This window comes from Myxocyprinus asiaticus, chromosome 16 (assembly GCF_019703515.2).
Source record: "Myxocyprinus asiaticus isolate MX2 ecotype Aquarium Trade chromosome 16, UBuf_Myxa_2, whole genome shotgun sequence".
Classification (NCBI taxonomy): Eukaryota; Metazoa; Chordata; class Actinopteri; order Cypriniformes; family Catostomidae; genus Myxocyprinus; species Myxocyprinus asiaticus.
The window spans coordinates 12,928,454-12,946,379 of NC_059359.1; the positions used below are offsets into that span (position 1 = coordinate 12,928,454).

General features: G+C 37.0%; 1 protein-coding gene and 1 long non-coding RNA gene across 2 annotated transcripts; one reads left to right on the forward strand and one right to left on the reverse strand.

The window, feature by feature from the left end:
• Positions 1-12,923: 12,923 nt before the first annotated feature.
• On the reverse strand, positions 12,924-15,650 carry LOC127453748 (sodium channel subunit beta-2-like). Its single transcript, XM_051720404.1, has 5 exons — positions 15,460-15,650; positions 15,253-15,368; positions 14,608-14,842; positions 13,778-13,884; positions 12,924-13,682 (listed from the first exon to the last, which is right to left on the reverse strand). The coding sequence occupies exons 1-5, from the start codon at positions 15,500-15,502 to the stop codon at positions 13,539-13,541; spliced, it is 645 nt and encodes a 214-aa protein (XP_051576364.1). The 5' UTR covers positions 15,503-15,650; the 3' UTR covers positions 12,924-13,538.
• Positions 15,638-17,856, forward strand: LOC127453750 (uncharacterized). Its single transcript, XR_007899453.1, has 4 exons — positions 15,638-15,752; positions 16,414-16,447; positions 16,536-16,586; positions 16,782-17,856. It is a non-coding gene; the product is annotated as an uncharacterized LOC127453750 (long non-coding RNA).
• The last annotated feature ends 70 nt before the right edge of the window (positions 17,857-17,926 follow it).

Here is a 17,926-nt window from a genome sequence, read left to right on the forward strand (position 1 = left end):
GCCAGCAGGTGGCAACAAAAGACCATTTTTATGTGTTGTAAGCCAGTTGAGTTGACAATGTTCATTTGAGTCCCTGCTGACAGTCAGCTAGCAGTTTTTGAAGTAATTGGCATTGTCTCTCACTCCATGATCGCTCGGATTACTACTACACTACAGCTGGGAAATCGAGTTAACTAACAGCTTCTGCATTAAGACTTATCACAGCTGAGAGACACAACAGACAAAGTAATCACATACTCACGGTGCTTACCTACTGGGGTTTCCATGTTGGGAGCAGATGTAAACATTCAGCATGGCGGAGTCTGGGAAATACTCAGAGGACCTTGCTGGGATGGCCATTTTTTACAAAGAGAAAATAGGATGTATTTGACCAAAATTCCATTATCTTCAGCAAGCTGACTAACACACAAGGCTGAATTCAGCTTCTTATTTGTCAGCTTCTTATTCATGCTACAGCTTTACTGTTAATCTCTGCTTTGGGGTCATGACAGACGCAGGTAATCGCACACATTCAACAGAATTGTAATGAAGAAATATCTCGCTCGTAATTGTGCTGTATGGCCCTAAATCAGCACTGATGTGATTTGGCAGCCGTGCTGATGTAGGGCCATACAGCACACTTGCTCGTGCGATATTGCTTTATTACAACTCTGTTGTTATGACGACGTAACACTGGTAAACACTTTAATCTTGAAAAACATTGTAATGCCGGTAAATGCCTCATTTTATCACACTAAAATCATGTTCACATGCATAATGTTTATGTCTTGTGGCTCTACTTTTGATACAGTGTGTATTTAAATGTTTAGACTGGCCCCATTCACTTTCATTGTAAGTGCTTTACTGTAACCAACATTTTTGAATTTTTTTATATACGAGGAATGAGTCTAAATTATTTTTTTCTGTAATAAACATTATGCCACAAATGCTGTTAATTGAGCTTGATTAATTGAGCTGTTTTAAAGCCTGTGTGACTTTATCTTATTCATGGAACACAAAACATGATTTATTTAGGAATATCCTAGCCACTCTTATGTATTCGTAATATAATTGCTTTTTTGTCATTTTGGACCTTGATAGCCCCCGTACCTATTCACTTTCATTGTATCGAAAATGATTCTGTTTAAAACAAACAAACAGTCTTTTGTCTTTGGAAAGAACCTTCAAGGGTGAATAAATGATGACAGACTTGTCATTTTTGGGTAAAATGTCTCTTTACTATTTATTAAATAACTAAAAATAATAGAGCTTTGTTTTGCTGCTGAAAGATGAACACATCACTTGCAGACATGCAATTATATTCACAGTTCTTGTTCATTTAGAGAGAATGTCGTAACATGGTCAGGCTTCACCAAGTGCAAATTACTTCAAGTTATAGTCTTTAAAGTGATTTCTTCCTTTTTTTCAGCTGAGAGGGGCCTTGAACAGATGAACTTTGTATGTATAGAGTTTCTTATATTTAAATGTACAAGAGGACCACATTACCTTTTTTTATGATTTTGATTGTAATAGGGCCTGATCAAAACCAGATGTATGTATTTATAACAGGCAGCTGCATAACTCTGCCTCAGGGGTTTTCATTACATTAAAAAATGAGTAAAAGAAAAGAAAAAGGTATAGGAAAACTTCCACATGCTAACATTTACACAGTGATTTATTTTAATTGCACTATACTTTTAATTTGCCTTGGACTAATGCTTTTAAAAATGTGCAGGAGGTATTTTATTTAAGTCTTGCCTAATGCTGGATAGAGTTGCCTTGCTTGTCCCACTCTTTGCCACATACCTGGCAACCGGCATTCCTGCATTTGTTCCCAGAGTCAAATGTGTCACACGGCATGTAGAGCCTGAGCTGTGGAAGAAACATGTTGAATGAGCGGGTTTCCATCAGCTGTTCACTTCAAAGGATTACTGTAAATTAACATTCCTTATTTGGGCTGAAAGGACAAGTCCTAGTGAATCACGTTCAAAGCTCTGGTTGCAAGCTGGACCAAAAGTGAAGGTTTAAAAGCCACATACTCATCGTCATGTCGTTCCAAACCCATTTTACTTTATTTCAAATTTCCAAGCTGCTCTTTTACATACAATGCAAGTGGACAGGGACCAATGACAGCCGTTGTAACTATTCGCTTTATATGGAAAAGAACAGCTTAGACAATACTGCTTGATAACTCTGTTGTGTTACATGCAGGATACACACTCAAGTTTGGAACAAAATTAGGGTGAGTAAATGATGACAGAATTTTATTTTTTAGGTGAACTATCCCTTTAAGCTGATGGAAGCTGTCGACTGTGAAGACGGTGTAAAGCAAAATTTCTATGAACTTCCAGTGATGATGGAGCATCTGTTTGAAACAAGTATTTAGAAACTTGACAGTTACAAAAAGCTTTTGATGCGTATCTTGGACGAGTTTCGATACCTGGCTTGCAAAAGAAGGCAGCCTTTTTCTGGGCCATGACCAGGATTTGCATCATCATCATTTTGGATTTGTTATAAAGTCTTCAATTTCTGCTATTACAGTATTTATTTAATCATGTATTAGCACCATCTGTGTAGACATATTTGATTTGTACCATCATGGTGTAGTCATTGATAAAACAAAAGTGCGTGGTAAAAAACTGGTCCAGATTCTGTACTCCCCTAACAGAACACTGTAATCTCAACCGTCTCTTGATAAAAAAAATTAAATAAAAAAAATTAAGCTAATGAGAAAAGCAACAGAATAAATATTGTGGGTGTATTTATGGTTATAAGCTTCCAGTAGCGGTTTTGTTCAGGGGCTCTATATTTCCTGCTTTCAGCTAGTGGCAATGAGAGACTGAAAGCTTGAGGAAGTGCCTGGACACCGACCCGCCATAAAGCAGCTTTGCAGTCTGACAGCCGTGGCATCATCTACAACAGTCCTCCAAAGACAAAAAGCAAGCAGAGAAATAGGCAGAGGGGAGATTTGCGTGAGTAGAGGAAAACCCAAGGAAAATAAACGTTAATCCGAAGAATTATAGTGCAGGTTTAACCTGAGAGTGACCTGAAACTGCACAGTACTACTGTATGTCATCCTCAGCACTCTATGGAGCATAGTTTTATAGCCTTAAATTTTCCATGTGAAGAAAGTTGTAATCAGTCCATGGGATGCTTAGGCGGAAAGTACTGTACTTATTATCATGCTGTATGTGTGTCCTGGTGGTTGGAGGTGGTCAGGTTTTGCCTATATTCTGGGAACAAAATAGTTAAACATGAAGTTACCTGCATTGTGGAGACCCGTCAATGGTTTCTTTGAGGAAAACAGATGAATAAGCATACTAAATAATATATCTTAATGAAAATCAAAAGATGCAAAACATTTCTGTGAGAGTTAGGTTTAGGGGTAGGGTCAGGGGATAGAAATGACATGATAACCCCATTCTGAGTTACCTTCTCCCATCAGACATATTTGTATCCATTCACGTGTTACATATTAAAATGGGTATCATGAACTTACGCCAGAATAGCTTGACCATTTCAGCTTGACTTTTTAAAATGTTTGAAATGAATCACAAAAGTCTTTACCTAAATTAGAACCAATTAACTTTCTTTTCACCAACAATTTCATGTTAAAAAAAGACTCACATTAAACTTCAATTTCCAACTTCCAATTTGACATTTTGCTTAATGCTATTGAAACGATCCATCTGTGACCGCTTTAATTCAACTCTCATATTTTCTTTTTAGGTAGAGCTGCTTTCGGTCATTTCGCTTTAGTGTTTCCTTAACTACTTCTGATATAATCATCTGAAAATAGCTGACTTGTGACAGAGAATTAGATATGATGGTGTTTTGAGTGTTTGTTTTTTGTTTTTTACTGCATGCCAATGAGTTGTAGTTTTGAAGGGTCACATCGTATCCATATCCACATTAACAGAAAATTACCTTTCTCTTCCTCTCTTTGTTTTCAGTTGGTCCCTGGCTAAAGGGTTTGTGGTTTACCATCTAATCAAACTGAACATACAGCCCCATCTTGTGGTTAAAGTGAGAAGGTCAAACGTTCCCAATGAGTGGGACAACTGCAGAACACATTTGACTCATTCCAAGTAGCTGCAGGCTGGAGATCTCCAAATGGGAGCTAAATCTCCAAAAGAGGTTGGGGTTACTCCAGAATGGGGCGGGGTTACTCCAAAAGGGGGTTGCTCCAACTCCAAAAAGGGATGTCACTTCTACAGATGGATCAGGGAAAGGGTTAGGTTAGGGGCTCCCTATGGCTGAGTTTGAGATGTCATACTACCCATACTACTCTACTACTTCTGCCATATGTGTCTATGGCAGAAATAGTATGAGTAGTATGGTAGTATGCAATTCTAAACTCAGCCCAAATCTTTGCTGGCGGTTTGAAGCTCCCACCCCTTTTTGGCGCTCTGCCTATAGCTATAGCTCGCTCATTCTGTTGTAGCCTTCAGACGGTAAAAGGTCTGTATAGCTTATATAAAATCATAAAGGCTTAGAGTTTGGGATTCAAACAAACCCCTAACACAAAACTAATTCTGCACTTTTTACCTTTTTACATAAATGATATCTCGATTGTGTGGCCTTGTTGAGGAGAGGCGTACTAAGCGATTGGATTTAGTATTTTTGCCTGTTGGATGATAAAATGGACAAAAAAAGAAAAATCCCAAGACATATTTAGGGAGCAAAATATCATAGAGACTTGAGGTGGGCTGTATTAAGGCCAAATTATGCTTTGGTTGTGCGTGTTTCTGATCGCTCGGCACAGTATGCGTGACGCAAACTTCACCAACAGCTCAGTCTGCTCAGACTATTCGCATGCAGCCCAGATTTTCTCGACATGCAGACGGTCCTAGTCTGTGCGCATCGTCGGCGCTGGCACCTGCCGTTGACTGTATTAAAAGAGTATCACAAAGCAGTCGTACACATTCGTATTCACTCGCGGTCAAAATAGTATAATTTGAAAGGCAACATGGTCGACCTATTATAAAGGCACATGACTTCTATCACTGCTATGCAGATGATAATTTCCTACGTCGTTCCAACCTGGTGACCCCACTGTCTCAGCTCACATTTCGACTCCCTTTCAGATATCTCTGTCGGGATGAAGGAACACCACCTTTAGCTCAGCCTTGCCAAGACAGAATTTCCGGTAATCCCTGTCAAACCATCTGTTGACTACAACCTCACAATTCGTCTAACAATACCAACACCAACCAGGACAGCCAGGAACCTGGGAGTGGTGTTTGATGACCATCTTAAATTTGTTGGTCACCAGATCATTCACATTCTATGTTCCTCAGTGTTGGAATGCGCTTCCAACCTCCACCCGATCTGGTGGACATAAAAAAAATAGCTGAAGACACATATCTTTCATGAGCACTTAATCATTCAACAAACATAAGACACTTGCGTTCTATATTTATAAAAATAAATAAATAAATAAATATATACTTTTTCTTTCTTCTGTCTTTGTTCTGCACTCTGCTCTGTACCGGGGGTGTGCGATATATATCGTCTACGATAATATCGCAATTGTTGTTTTAACGATATGCGAAATCACACTATCAAGATGTTATCAAAAACCAATCAAAAAGCCGTATTTAGTGTCCACGAATTCACTGCATGCTGTAGCAAAGTAGTATATACTACTGCACATGAGCATTCAGATCGTGATGTTGCACATTAGATTGCAGTGTGTATGACAGAAGTTAAAAATGAGCAAAGAAACGGTGAGAGGAGAACATCATCAAATATCAACAACCTCACAACCCACACTAGATTTAATTGCTAGACGTGGGTCGTTATCAATAGCATGGAGGTGGTTTGGTTTTGAAAGGTCAGATGCTAGTCAAAAGATGCCAATCTGCAAACTGTACCGAAAATCGGTTACAGTCAAAAGCAGCTCGATGACCAACCTGTTTCACCATCTTCGAACTACCCACCGCACTGAATATGAGGAATATGAAAAGCTTCGTGAGTCAACTGAACACAACACGCCTGCAGCTGACAGGGTAAAAGCAAAAAAACACACTCAACAAACTTTGGCCGAATCATTTAGCAAAGATTTTCCTTACGACAAAAAAAAAAACCGACAGATGGCAAGATATAACAAACGCTGTCACCAGTTACTTCGCAAAAGACATGGTGCCAATTCAAGCGGTTGAGAGAGATGGTTTTAAACAACTTTTGGAAACTTTAGACCCAAGATACACACTGCCTGGGTGAAAATATTTCAGTCAAACAGTGCTGCCTAAATTGTACGAGTCATGTCGCCAAACTCTTGCGCATGAAGTGCAGAAGATTTCACATTTTGCCACAACAACTGATTTGTGGTCAAGCAGAACATCCGAAACATACCTCTTCTTGACAGTACATTTCATCGATGAAAGCTGGCAACTGAAAAGTTACCATTTGCAAACATCTTACTTCCTAGATGACCAGACAGGTGACATCATTGCCCAAGGTCTAATTGATGTGCTAGCATCATGGTCGCTGCCAGAAGACCGCATGGTTTGCATGACAACAGACAGCGGGGCTAATGTTGTCAGTGCACTATGGATTAACAACTGGATGAGGCCATCCAGTTGCCATTGGTAAGTAATTTTGGTGCTTATATGAAATGCAAATTAAGGAAAATAGATCTTGTATTTGTTGGGATGTTTAAAAATATAAAAAGGAACAATGATAATAAGCATAGCTGCTATATGACAGTAATATAATAAATGTAACATGAATATAAATTAAATATAATATATTCATATTAAATTATAATATTAAATAAATAATGTATATTAGATAATATTGTAATGTCATACCTGCACACTTTAAATGTTCAATTGACTCAAAAAATGTTTTTATGTCTATTTTAAATGTTTTCCAGAGAGGAGCATGCGGGATCCTAGAATAAACAGAGCCATTGGAGTTTGCAAGAAAGTGGTCGCTGCTTTTTCTAGCAGCTGGAAAAAGAAAAAAGCACTTGCTGATGCACAACATAAACTGATCACAGAGTCACCAACAAGATGGGGCTTTTTTTTATTTTTTATTTATTGAGCAAGAAAAGGCCATTCATCATGTGTTGACTGCTGACAAAATGCACAAGCACCTTGTGCCAACATGGCAAGATGTTGAGGTGCTGGAGACGGTAAGCAAAGCACTTGGTCCTCTGCTGGAATTTACAGATGCTCTTTCAGGTGAGCAACTTGTAACAGTTTCTTACTTACAACCTATGTTGGCCTTGTTCAACACTGAAGTCCTGGTGGTGAAGTCTGATGACACACACCTAACCAAAAAAAATCAAACAAACCATTCTGGAGTACCTGAACACCAAGTACACAGAAGACTGTGTGGATGAGCTGTTAAGTTTGGCATCCACACTTAAACCCCGGTTCAAAAACCGCTACAATGACGATGACAGGATCAAAGCCATTGGGACAGCAGTGACGACAGAACTCATGGCTATGACGGCAGAGGAAGACAGCCCTACACCAGGCCCCTTAACTGCTTCTGCTCAGGCTATGACAGCAGAAGTTGGAGCAGGTGATGATGACACCAGGGAGCCAGCAAAAAAGACAAAAACGTCTTTTGGCAGTTATTTCAAGAAACAACAGGAATGCAGAGGCGAGTCTCTGCACATTGCTATTGAAAAGGAGATCAAGAGCTACTTAATGATACCTGAGGTGGACAGTGATGTAAATCCACTTGACTGGTGGAAAACACAAGAAATAAATTTCCCAGGGCCTGGGTAGCTCAGTGGTAAAATACGCTGGCTACCACCCCTGGAGTTCGCTAATTCGCTAGTTCGAATCCCAGGGTGTGCTGAGTGACTCCAGCCAGGTCTTGTAAGCAACCAAATTGGCCTGGTTGCTAGGGAGGGTAGAGTCACATGGGGTAACCTCCTCATGGTGGGGCGCATGGTGAATTGAGTGTGGTTGCTGTGGTGGATGGCGTGAAGCCTCCACATGCGCTATGTCTCTGTGGCAACGCGCTCAACAAACCACATGATAAGATGCGTGGGTTGACTGTCTCAGATGTGGAGGCAACTGGGATTTGTCCTCCGCCACCCAGACTGAGGTGAATCACTATGTGACCATGATGACTTAGAGTGCATTGGAATTGGGCATTCCAAATTGGGAGAAAAAGGGGAAAAATACCCCCCCCCCAAAAATAAATAAATAAATAAATAAATTTCCCTAGACTGGGGAAACTAGCAAAAAATTACCTGTGCATCCCCCGCTTCAAGCAGCCCTTCTTTTCCTTTCAGCACAGGAGGAAATATTGTAACATGTCATCGTGCTGCTCTCAAGCCAGATGCTGTGGACAGGCTGGTGTTTTTGTCGCACAACTTGAAACATATGTGTATCCAAAGAAACCCAGTTGATGGGTTGAAAACAAAACAAAAGCTGCTGAAAGCCTGTTTCCTCTGTCCTAGTGACTACATTAAATTATAAAGACTATTTTACCTTTTTGTCTTTAAATTGTGGACTTTGTTTACAGTAGTGTCATTTGTTTACATATGCTGTTTTTGTCCTGGAGTTTCCTAAGTACAATATTTGACGAATCTGAAATGGTTTGGATTTTTTTTATTTATTTTTTTTTTATTCTACAACTGTTTTCTGGTATCTTTGTGCAATATTGGACAGAACTTGAAGTTAGTCATTTAATTAAAAATACTATAGGCTAGTTTGTTTTGTTTTTTCTGTTTTTTTTTTTTTTTTTTTTTTGCATCTTTGACTTTATGCAAAATTTTACAGAAGGGTGTAATTTGTTTACAAATGCAATAATTTTTTTTTTTTTCTTGTGCTGTGTTTGAAAGAAGTTTGCATTTGGTGACTTTTATTACAATGTCATATTTTTGCTTCTTGCTTGTATGCTGCACAGTTCTCCTTACAGCAGAGAAGTGTTTTGTGTTGTTCTTACTTGAATGCTTCAGTTTTAAATAATAAAGACCTCTTTTCCTTCAATACATTGTTTCGATTAATAATATCAACAATCAATATTATCATGTTATTCTATTAATATGTTGTAAGAGGGAAATTATAAAAAACGCAAAATATCGTCTGTTTATCGTTATCGGCAAAATCCCAGAATATCGAGATATCATTTTTTGTCAACATCACACATCCCTACTCTGTACTACTCCAGCTACAAACAGAACTTAGCAGTGCGATACTGCGATATTGTTGGCTTTTGTATGACGAATTGCTTATGTTCCTCAGTGTGTAAGTAACTTTGGATAAAAGCATCTGCTAAATGACTATATATAAAAATGCATTTAATATGCAATAAACACAAAGAACTTTAAAAAATATTTTCAATTGCATTTCAATTGTAAATTTAAACATCACATTATAATGTAGAGTATAGAAGATGGATATTCATTTTGACATTAGCTAAAGATGTTTAAAGGACCGTTCCATGTTCAGTACAAGTTAAACCAAATCAATGGCATTTGTGACATGATGTTGATTACCACACAAATAATTTTCACCCCTCATTTACTTAAATAGGAATTACAGTTAGGCACTAACAATGAAAGTGAATGGGGCCAGTGCATAAACATGAAAATACACATTGTTTCAAAAGTATAGCCACCAGATGTAAACATTATAAATGTTAACATGATTTTAGTGTGATAAAATCACTCACTAAATTTATGTGTGTAAAGTTATACAACCATATATGTGTAAAGCAACCAAGCCATTTGATATCATAACTATGACTGGTGTGGCAAATAATTTGACTGAGCGCCAGTCATGTTATCAATCAAATAAGTGACACATTGATGACTACAAGACAAAGCTGATGTGAATTTTATGTAAATCATGTGGACTTCATTTAGCATTTTCCATATTTGCCAGGTTTCCATCAGAGCATTATGAAAACTGTGGTTTGGTGTGTGTGACTTATTCATGGAGGTATGTCAAACCCAACATAGGCTTAAAAATGAAACACTACATTTGATATTGAAAAAATAAAAAGTAAGAACTAGAATACTAACTGTGTTTGAGGTGAAAGTAATTTCTTATATTATGGGTCACTGGTTGTTTCATAGTAGTGTGTCTATGTTTTTCTTGTTTCAAAATGCTTATTATTACCGTAAGATGGGCGAGGGACCTTTCCATTATAACCATCTTTTAATTTCACAAATTCTGTGTTTGTATAACCTATAATAACAATATGGCAGACAGATTTTGTTTGCTGTCCAATGGTTGCAAGAATGATACATGGACAGAAAGGTCTGGTTCTGCTCCAGACAATTTACAATTGCATAGACAGCTAAACCTGAGAAGAGTTTGCCTGACATTGGTCTGACTTTGGTTCTTATGTGAACTGAGTGAAAAACTGGAACTGATAGACAAATTCAGGTCTTAAGAAACAACATTTAAAGCATATTTGACCAGCTTGCCTCAGGAACAGCAATTACACATTAGAATGATTACAGAGGAAAAGAAGAAAAGAGCTAAATAAAGCAGCTCAAGGAGAATAGAGGGTGAGAACACAGATTTCAGGACATGAGGCAGGTGGGACAAACACTTGATAGAAGTGTCTATCCACTTTTAGAAAAGGTATCCTTTTTTTGTGAAAATACAAACATCAGGAATGAACCCACTCAAAAAAAGGATATTTGCTGCTTGTTCAATTCACTTAAAGGAATAGTTCACCCAAAAATGAAAACTGGGATGACGTAAGCTCGTTGGTAAGGTCACGCGTCACTTGGAGGAGGAGTCAGGAAGCGCGTCATTGTTTACAAGAGAAACTTGTGCCATTCACAAACCAAAACAGTCCAGAACAATATAAAATAAAAATAATTTCCAAATAATAATAATAATTTTTTTAAAAACCAATGTAAACAATGACGTGCTTCCTGAATCCTCCTCCACGTGACGCGTGACCTTACCAACGATCATACGTCATCCCTCTCATGAGCGCACGTCACAGAGATGTACGGAAGCAAATATTTGTAGATAAACAGTATATAAGTATTGTTTTGTTTCTCAAAATAATCAACCGTTTGGGTTCAGAAGAACTTTATTTGTCGACTGGAGTCGTGTGGATTATTTTGATGCACCCTAAATATGCATTTTGGACCGTCAAAAAATGGAGGACATTCACTTGTATTGTTTAGATGAGGAGGCCTGAAATGAAATCCTAAAAGTCTTAAATTCTGTTTTGATGAAGAAAGAAACTCTTGAATGGCCTGAGGGTGAGTAAATTATCAGCAAATTTTCATTTTTGGGTGAACTATTCCTTTAATTAACTAAAGCAACACAATTGTAGAACATTTTGTCACAACTTGATTTCATTGCGTTCTACTCATTTAAATTTTTTAAATGGAAGTTTACTTAATCCATTTGAGTTCGGACTATATGAATACTTGTTGTGGCGTTAATGTAGCGTTGATAAAAATGGGCAGGGGATTTCCATTTCCCAGCATGCTTTGCATGGGACTCGATAAGGAAAGTAAATGTTAAAATTAAGTGTTATTTTATGTGCTTTTGTGCAAGATGAATATAAAGGGGGATACCTGTTAGTGTATAATGTTTTGTTATGTTGACATTTAGAAGAGTTTCTGTTATGTTGGAGATTTAGGGGTTACCATTAATGGTGAAGAGTGGAGTTTGGGCTAACAATGAGGACAGGTAACTGTCATCCATGATTTTAATTGCTTGCTATGTTGAGCAATCACTGTGCTAATCATAATTAGTATACAGTTACTAAACTATATTCTATTGTACTTTCAACCAGCATGTATTTAGCTTGCTAACATTCATTGTCACTAGTTAGTACATAAAAGAGGTATATTTGAGTTGCACTGAAACATCAAATTGTATTGGGTTTACACAATTCAGCTAGATTCTTTCTACACAGTGTTTGTGTTGAGATTATTACACATGGAACCACTGTCCATGACTGAATCAAATTCAGTCAAAGAGATATTCTTTTTGTGTAGCCATAGTCCTAGCCCTAACCTGTCCTTAACCTAAGTCTAACCCTTACCATATCCATAAGCCAATAAACTTTTGTTAAATTCATCATAACATTCTGTAATATGTTCAGTAAAATGGTGGTTGTTGTTGGTTTTTTTATTTATTTATTTTTTTTTAAGATTTCAATTTTGATTCAAATGTTCCAACACCCGAGGATGGGAACCAAACAAATAGAATCAACTGGTAAAGCAACTTGGACTGAAATTGTGGTATCTAATATGATGTGTGGAAGTTTACTTTCACTATCTGTAAACGTAACACTATCAAATGGCATGTGGTCTTTGCTCTTTCATTGTCACTTGCTGCACACTTTTTGTAAGAAGGACTAGTTTGTGTGTGTTTCAGCCTCTAGATGGCTCCATGGTGTCTTGTTATAACTTCATGCCCAGTATTTTCTGTTCACAAAACATCATGTGCTATTGATTTATGGAGTTAATTTTCCATTGTTTGGCACACTATTAAAGTTCTACTCTTTGTTTTTGGTTTCAGCTTAGTTTTGATATGCCTCAACTCTTGTGAATAACTTGAGCCAAGCTTTTGATTTTGTTAGAAAGATTTATTAATTAATTAATGAAATTATTTCCTTTTAGCTACTATCTGTTCTACACCTGATTCAAACCTTCCAGTGATGCTTGCCCGTCAACTAGTTATAAGAATTCAATTATTCATCTCTGCAATAAACACTCATGTCATGTCAGAGTGGGCAGACCGTGATGCTCCTGATGGACATTTTATCACTCAAACTAATGTAAATTGTCATCAATTTTCGATTACTTTCGACCTGGAAAACCGTTGGAAAACCGTTGGAAGTGTATAATGTAGGAGTCTTTACATTTTGACTTTACATTTAGGTATTTTTATTTTTTTATTAGTGTTAACAGAACTTTACCAGAAGATGGTAGCAATAACAGGCATTTCTCAAGCAACTGATTCTGTGATTCAATAAGCATGAGTACATGTGTACGATAACAATGCATCATAAACATTATAAATTAATCAAATGAATATAAAAATAATATTTTCAAATTTATGAGTCCTGCTCATACACAGAATAGTGTCATATGAGGCACAGTTTTTCCCCCAGCATTTTAAAATATGTCAAAAAGATGTGTTTAAATCTATCTTGTTTTCCTCTTGTTTATAATCTATAGTTTGAATGATTTGGTGTGTTTAGGTGTGCTTGACAAGGGATTTTCCTATTATTTCACACCATTCAGCATAATCCTATCACAAGGTCACTCCTCTTCCACTTTCATGGTGTCTATACTCAGGAACAAGCAACTTCCATTAAGCATGCAAGATTTCAAGACAGCAAAGTTGTGCGTTTTTGTCTTGCTTCAGCATCCATGATGTAAAGATGCATTTCTCAAATGATGGTGTTGATGATGTTGAAACTTTCGTGCATGTATGTTTTTACCACATTCTGACCATTGGATACAAACTTGTGTAGGTAACTGTACAAGCACTCTCTTTGCTCTGTCCTGAATAGTCCTCTTCAGAACTTGCTCTGTTCACTGTTGGTGACCCATCCGGAAAGATTTGCGCATTTTCTTCTGAGCACTGACTCTACTATCACACATAGACTTCAGGTAAGGTCTTGCAAACCAAATTTTTGGACTGCAAAGTGACGATTAATTTCTTGCCTTGATGAGGCATTTTCAGCCAAAAGTCTTTTGTGAGCTTCTTGCTGCCTTGGGGTACATTCCTAACACAAACCTGGGGTAAACATGTAAAATAACTTATAAATATATGCATAATATTTTAAAAAATACATTTTCTCAAGTGTATAACAAAAACATTAAATTACTTACATAGCTTATGCACAACATGAGGAGTGCCAACACAAGTACTGTGATAGCCACCATAACATAAATTGTATCGTTTTTAGTCGATTGCGTTTCCTCTACTTTAGGATGCTCTAAAAAGACAAAACACACCAAAATCAGATTTCTAGTTAGTCTACTTTCATCTTTCATTGACAATTTTTAGACTGTTCACAGTAGAATTAAGTTGGCCACTATAAGTATTTGGACACTTAAAGATGTACACAGTAACTTTTGTCTTTGTGTCATCTTGGACTTACACTGACACTTAGCGGCTTGGATGCAGCATCATTTCAAATCAATTTCAGTCTCAGATGCCATTGTAGAAATTTAGTATTCACAGTCGGCCACGATTACTTTAATCAATGAGTGAAAGTTTCAAACAACTGGACAGTAAATGAGATTAAGCAAGTAATATTTGGCTGGTTATGTGATTCTAAAGTGGCAGCCCCCATGTGCGGACCCTCTCCATGTAGAATAAAACCACTTTTATAGTGTTCCTGATATGACTGGAGTCTTCATTGTACAATTCATGTCTTTAGGAGTTAAACTTTTTTAATGAGGAAAAAAATACTGAGTGCACCTTTGTCTTTAAGTATGTCATTTAATTAGAGAAATTATTCAAACCAGGTGGCACAAGTGCACCTTTCAAGCCAAAAATTTCACACAAATATAAATGTGCTTTTTATTTTTTCCAAATGGCATTGTTCATATGCAGAAGCAACATTTGCATGATATTTTGTTATCCAATGCATTATATTTCATATATTTCTAAGTGTTCAAATACTTTTTTGGTCACCATAAGTCCAAAAACTTACCATGGACCTTTAGATGCACTTCGCCTTCCTGGTTCTGATACCCAAGGGGAGCGGAAAGGAAACAGCTGTATATACCGCTGTCTTCTGTAGTCACACTGGGCAGAAGAAGGTACTTTGAGTCCTCAAGTAACTCTATATCTCGTTCAACGTTTTTATATTTTTCAACTTTGCTATTGCTTTGAGTCAGTCTCTTCATTATAAGACCAGTTAACTGCCGGGAAGGACCTTTAATAACCTGTAAAAGAGATGTTCAGTTAACATTACCTTAGATCAAATGACATCATTAAAAAAAAAAAGCAGTATATCTCTTAAGAACCTTCAGATGTAAATATACAGGGACTAATGTGTCCCAAGTACTGTGGTGGTGGTACCATGGCACAATGATGGTATCAGATGCATTTATGGCTATTGATTAACTGCCATATTCATGTACCCTACAGTACCAACATGGTACGTCAAAGAATACAGCGGTATTAACATAATACATGTCCAAAAACATGGTATTGCCAAGGTAGATGTAGATGGACCCATGTCCAAAAACACGGTAGGCTACTTTTTGTTTGTGTGAAGCGTTACAAGACATATTTTTTTTTCATCGGTTTACAATAAACACATACAAAATGCATTATCAACTATAAATTTTACCTTGTACCATATCACCGACCGATACTGGACGTCGGGCTCTGATGACGCCGCACAGCGCAAAAGGACGTCCTCGCCGCTAAAGGAGAGTATCTCATGTTTGACACCATGCGTCACAGCTGCAACAATTGAAATACATCATGTAATCCTGTATCAACTGGGTGAAAATAGTGTCATCAAGAGAAATTCAAGTCAGGGGTCGAGTCTTACCTAATGTGACAAAGCATAGGATTAATTCCGCGTAGTGTTGCATGGTTCTTCTGTTTTTGTAGCTGGGTTTCAGAGTTTATACCATATGCAGCCTACTATCCCCTCCCATTTTATTTGGGGAAGTGTGTAGTTTGGGGAATCCCTAACTTTCACCTCTCTCAGAGAAAGAAAGAAAGAAAAAACTGCTGCCGCGGAACTGCAACTTAGATACTTTTGTGAGATAAGCAGCTTCGCAATGTGCTGTCCGGAGGTTTTGGTGCTTTTCATAGCGCTGTGCATCTTTATTTTGCCGGGTAAGACATATTTCATGTAAATGTTCACTTCCTTTGCTTTGCATTTTGTCTTGATTTGTCTGCATTTAAGTGGCTTAAAGTTATTCGTCAAACAAGCTGCGGAATTGTGCCTCAATGGCGATCAATGAATGAAGCAGTTCATTTTCTTACGCTGCATGACTTTGCATAGTCACAGTGATTATGTTCTATTAATTTTCCCCGTGTCATGTATTGTCACATCGTAATTCTGTAGGTCTCTGTTGTTGTCACATCGAGACAGGTCTCTCGGTTGTGAGAAACATTGGAAACATGTTTCAACAGGGGAAATGCATCTTATTGTAAGATTATATATAAGAGAACAGAATACAATTAACGCTTCACTTGTTAGGAGTCCCTTTCATATTGGGAATTCCCCAATGCATCATGTTTTGCTTAAGCACATGTTTCACTTACTGAAACTGAACGACCTTCTCCAGTGTGTCAGGGGTTTTCACACCTTTTGATGCAAAGGACCACCAAATGTAACGATCCACTTACGAGGGACACCCTTCCAAAAAAAAAAAAAAAAAAAAATGTATGTCATTTGAGAAAGATATTGTGATATTACCACAAATCATGTTTTTTAAGAATCACAATTTAAATATCATGTTAACCAGCATGCGTGTCTCTTTATGTTTTGCAGGAGTATTTGATTGAAAACTGTGTACATTTCTATGGTAAGCATTGTCTTTCCTTATCTACTGTATCTGATGTATGTTTTATTCTTGGGGAACCACGTCATTCTTTTACAAATCATCTTTGTAGGCAAAATGGTCCCTCACTCACTATCCAACCCAGTGAACAGAGCTCACCACGGTAATACAGAACTAATAAACTAAAACCAGCTATTTTGTGACAAAATGTGACTATGTATATGCTGAAAATTGTCTTTGTGTGAACAAATGCAATGTAGTGCAGCAAGGTTTTATTAAAGGGTTTAAATAAATTCCATCAACCACTCTGGTTTCATTTGCTTAAGTCTTTATTTTTCTTCTTCTTTTTTTTTTTTAGGTGTTTTTCTGGCCATTGCTCTGCTGTTCATAGTCATTGCACTGTGAGCAGGATGGTCTTACCTTCAAAACAGAAGCAATCTTCAAGCCCATCCATTGAGGTGATGTACAGAATGGAGTCTAAAGAACTCCGGGATCTGGACTATAAAGCACTTTTTGCTATATTAATTTTGGTGCAATTATATGTTTATGCTGCTATGCAAACCGTTCTCACTTACATTGTGACGGTGGCGAACGACTCTGTACATTTCAATGAATCAGTTTAACTAATTATTGTATGACTTGCTCATTTGTCACCACCTCATGCCGTAAATATTCAATTTCCAGAAATGGTCACTGCACAGATCTGTGAGTGAAATAATAATGTACGATGAATCAAAATCCCCACCACAATTTGGAAAGCTATGAAGATGAAGAAACGGAGGGATACAAATAGTGAAACATTCCAGTGCTGTTGGACTTTATCAGCACTCTTGAAACTTCACTTGTCCAATCAGATTCGAAGAACTAACTGTTGAGTAAATTGTATATAAACAGTATTTTTGTGTTTTGTATGGATACAAAACTGTATTGATAGATGTTGAAGTTCTGTGACACTGTCTTAAACTACAGATAAATAGCATTATACAAGCAAATAGTAAAAAAAAAGAAAAAGCATATAAGAACTGAATGAAATAATATATTACCAAGTTGCAGGGAAGATTAATCTAGGAAATGCAAAATTTTTGTCATGCAAGTATATTCAGGAAATGCCCCAGTTATTGAGGAGCACATGAGGAAAGTGTCATTCAAAAAATAAACTATTTTTTTATTTCAAATGAAATTTTCTACGTGGCAGGTGAAATGTTTTAGGACTAAGTACAATTCCCCAGGTCTAAAAATAAATATCATACATGCTGGACAATGGCCAATGTATATATCCATGAATTATTAAATTCACAATTAAGCTAACAAATATGTCTAATGAGATTCATCCAAATGCAGGATATACATTTATTTATTTTTTTGTAATAAATGTTTTTGGAAATTTTAAACATTAAAGTATTCAGAAAATTAAAACTATATCTTGAAGAAAATGTGTAACAAAAGACTTTGGAATGGGATAGTGCATTATGAAATTGCTTCTTTGCATAATCAATTAATGTT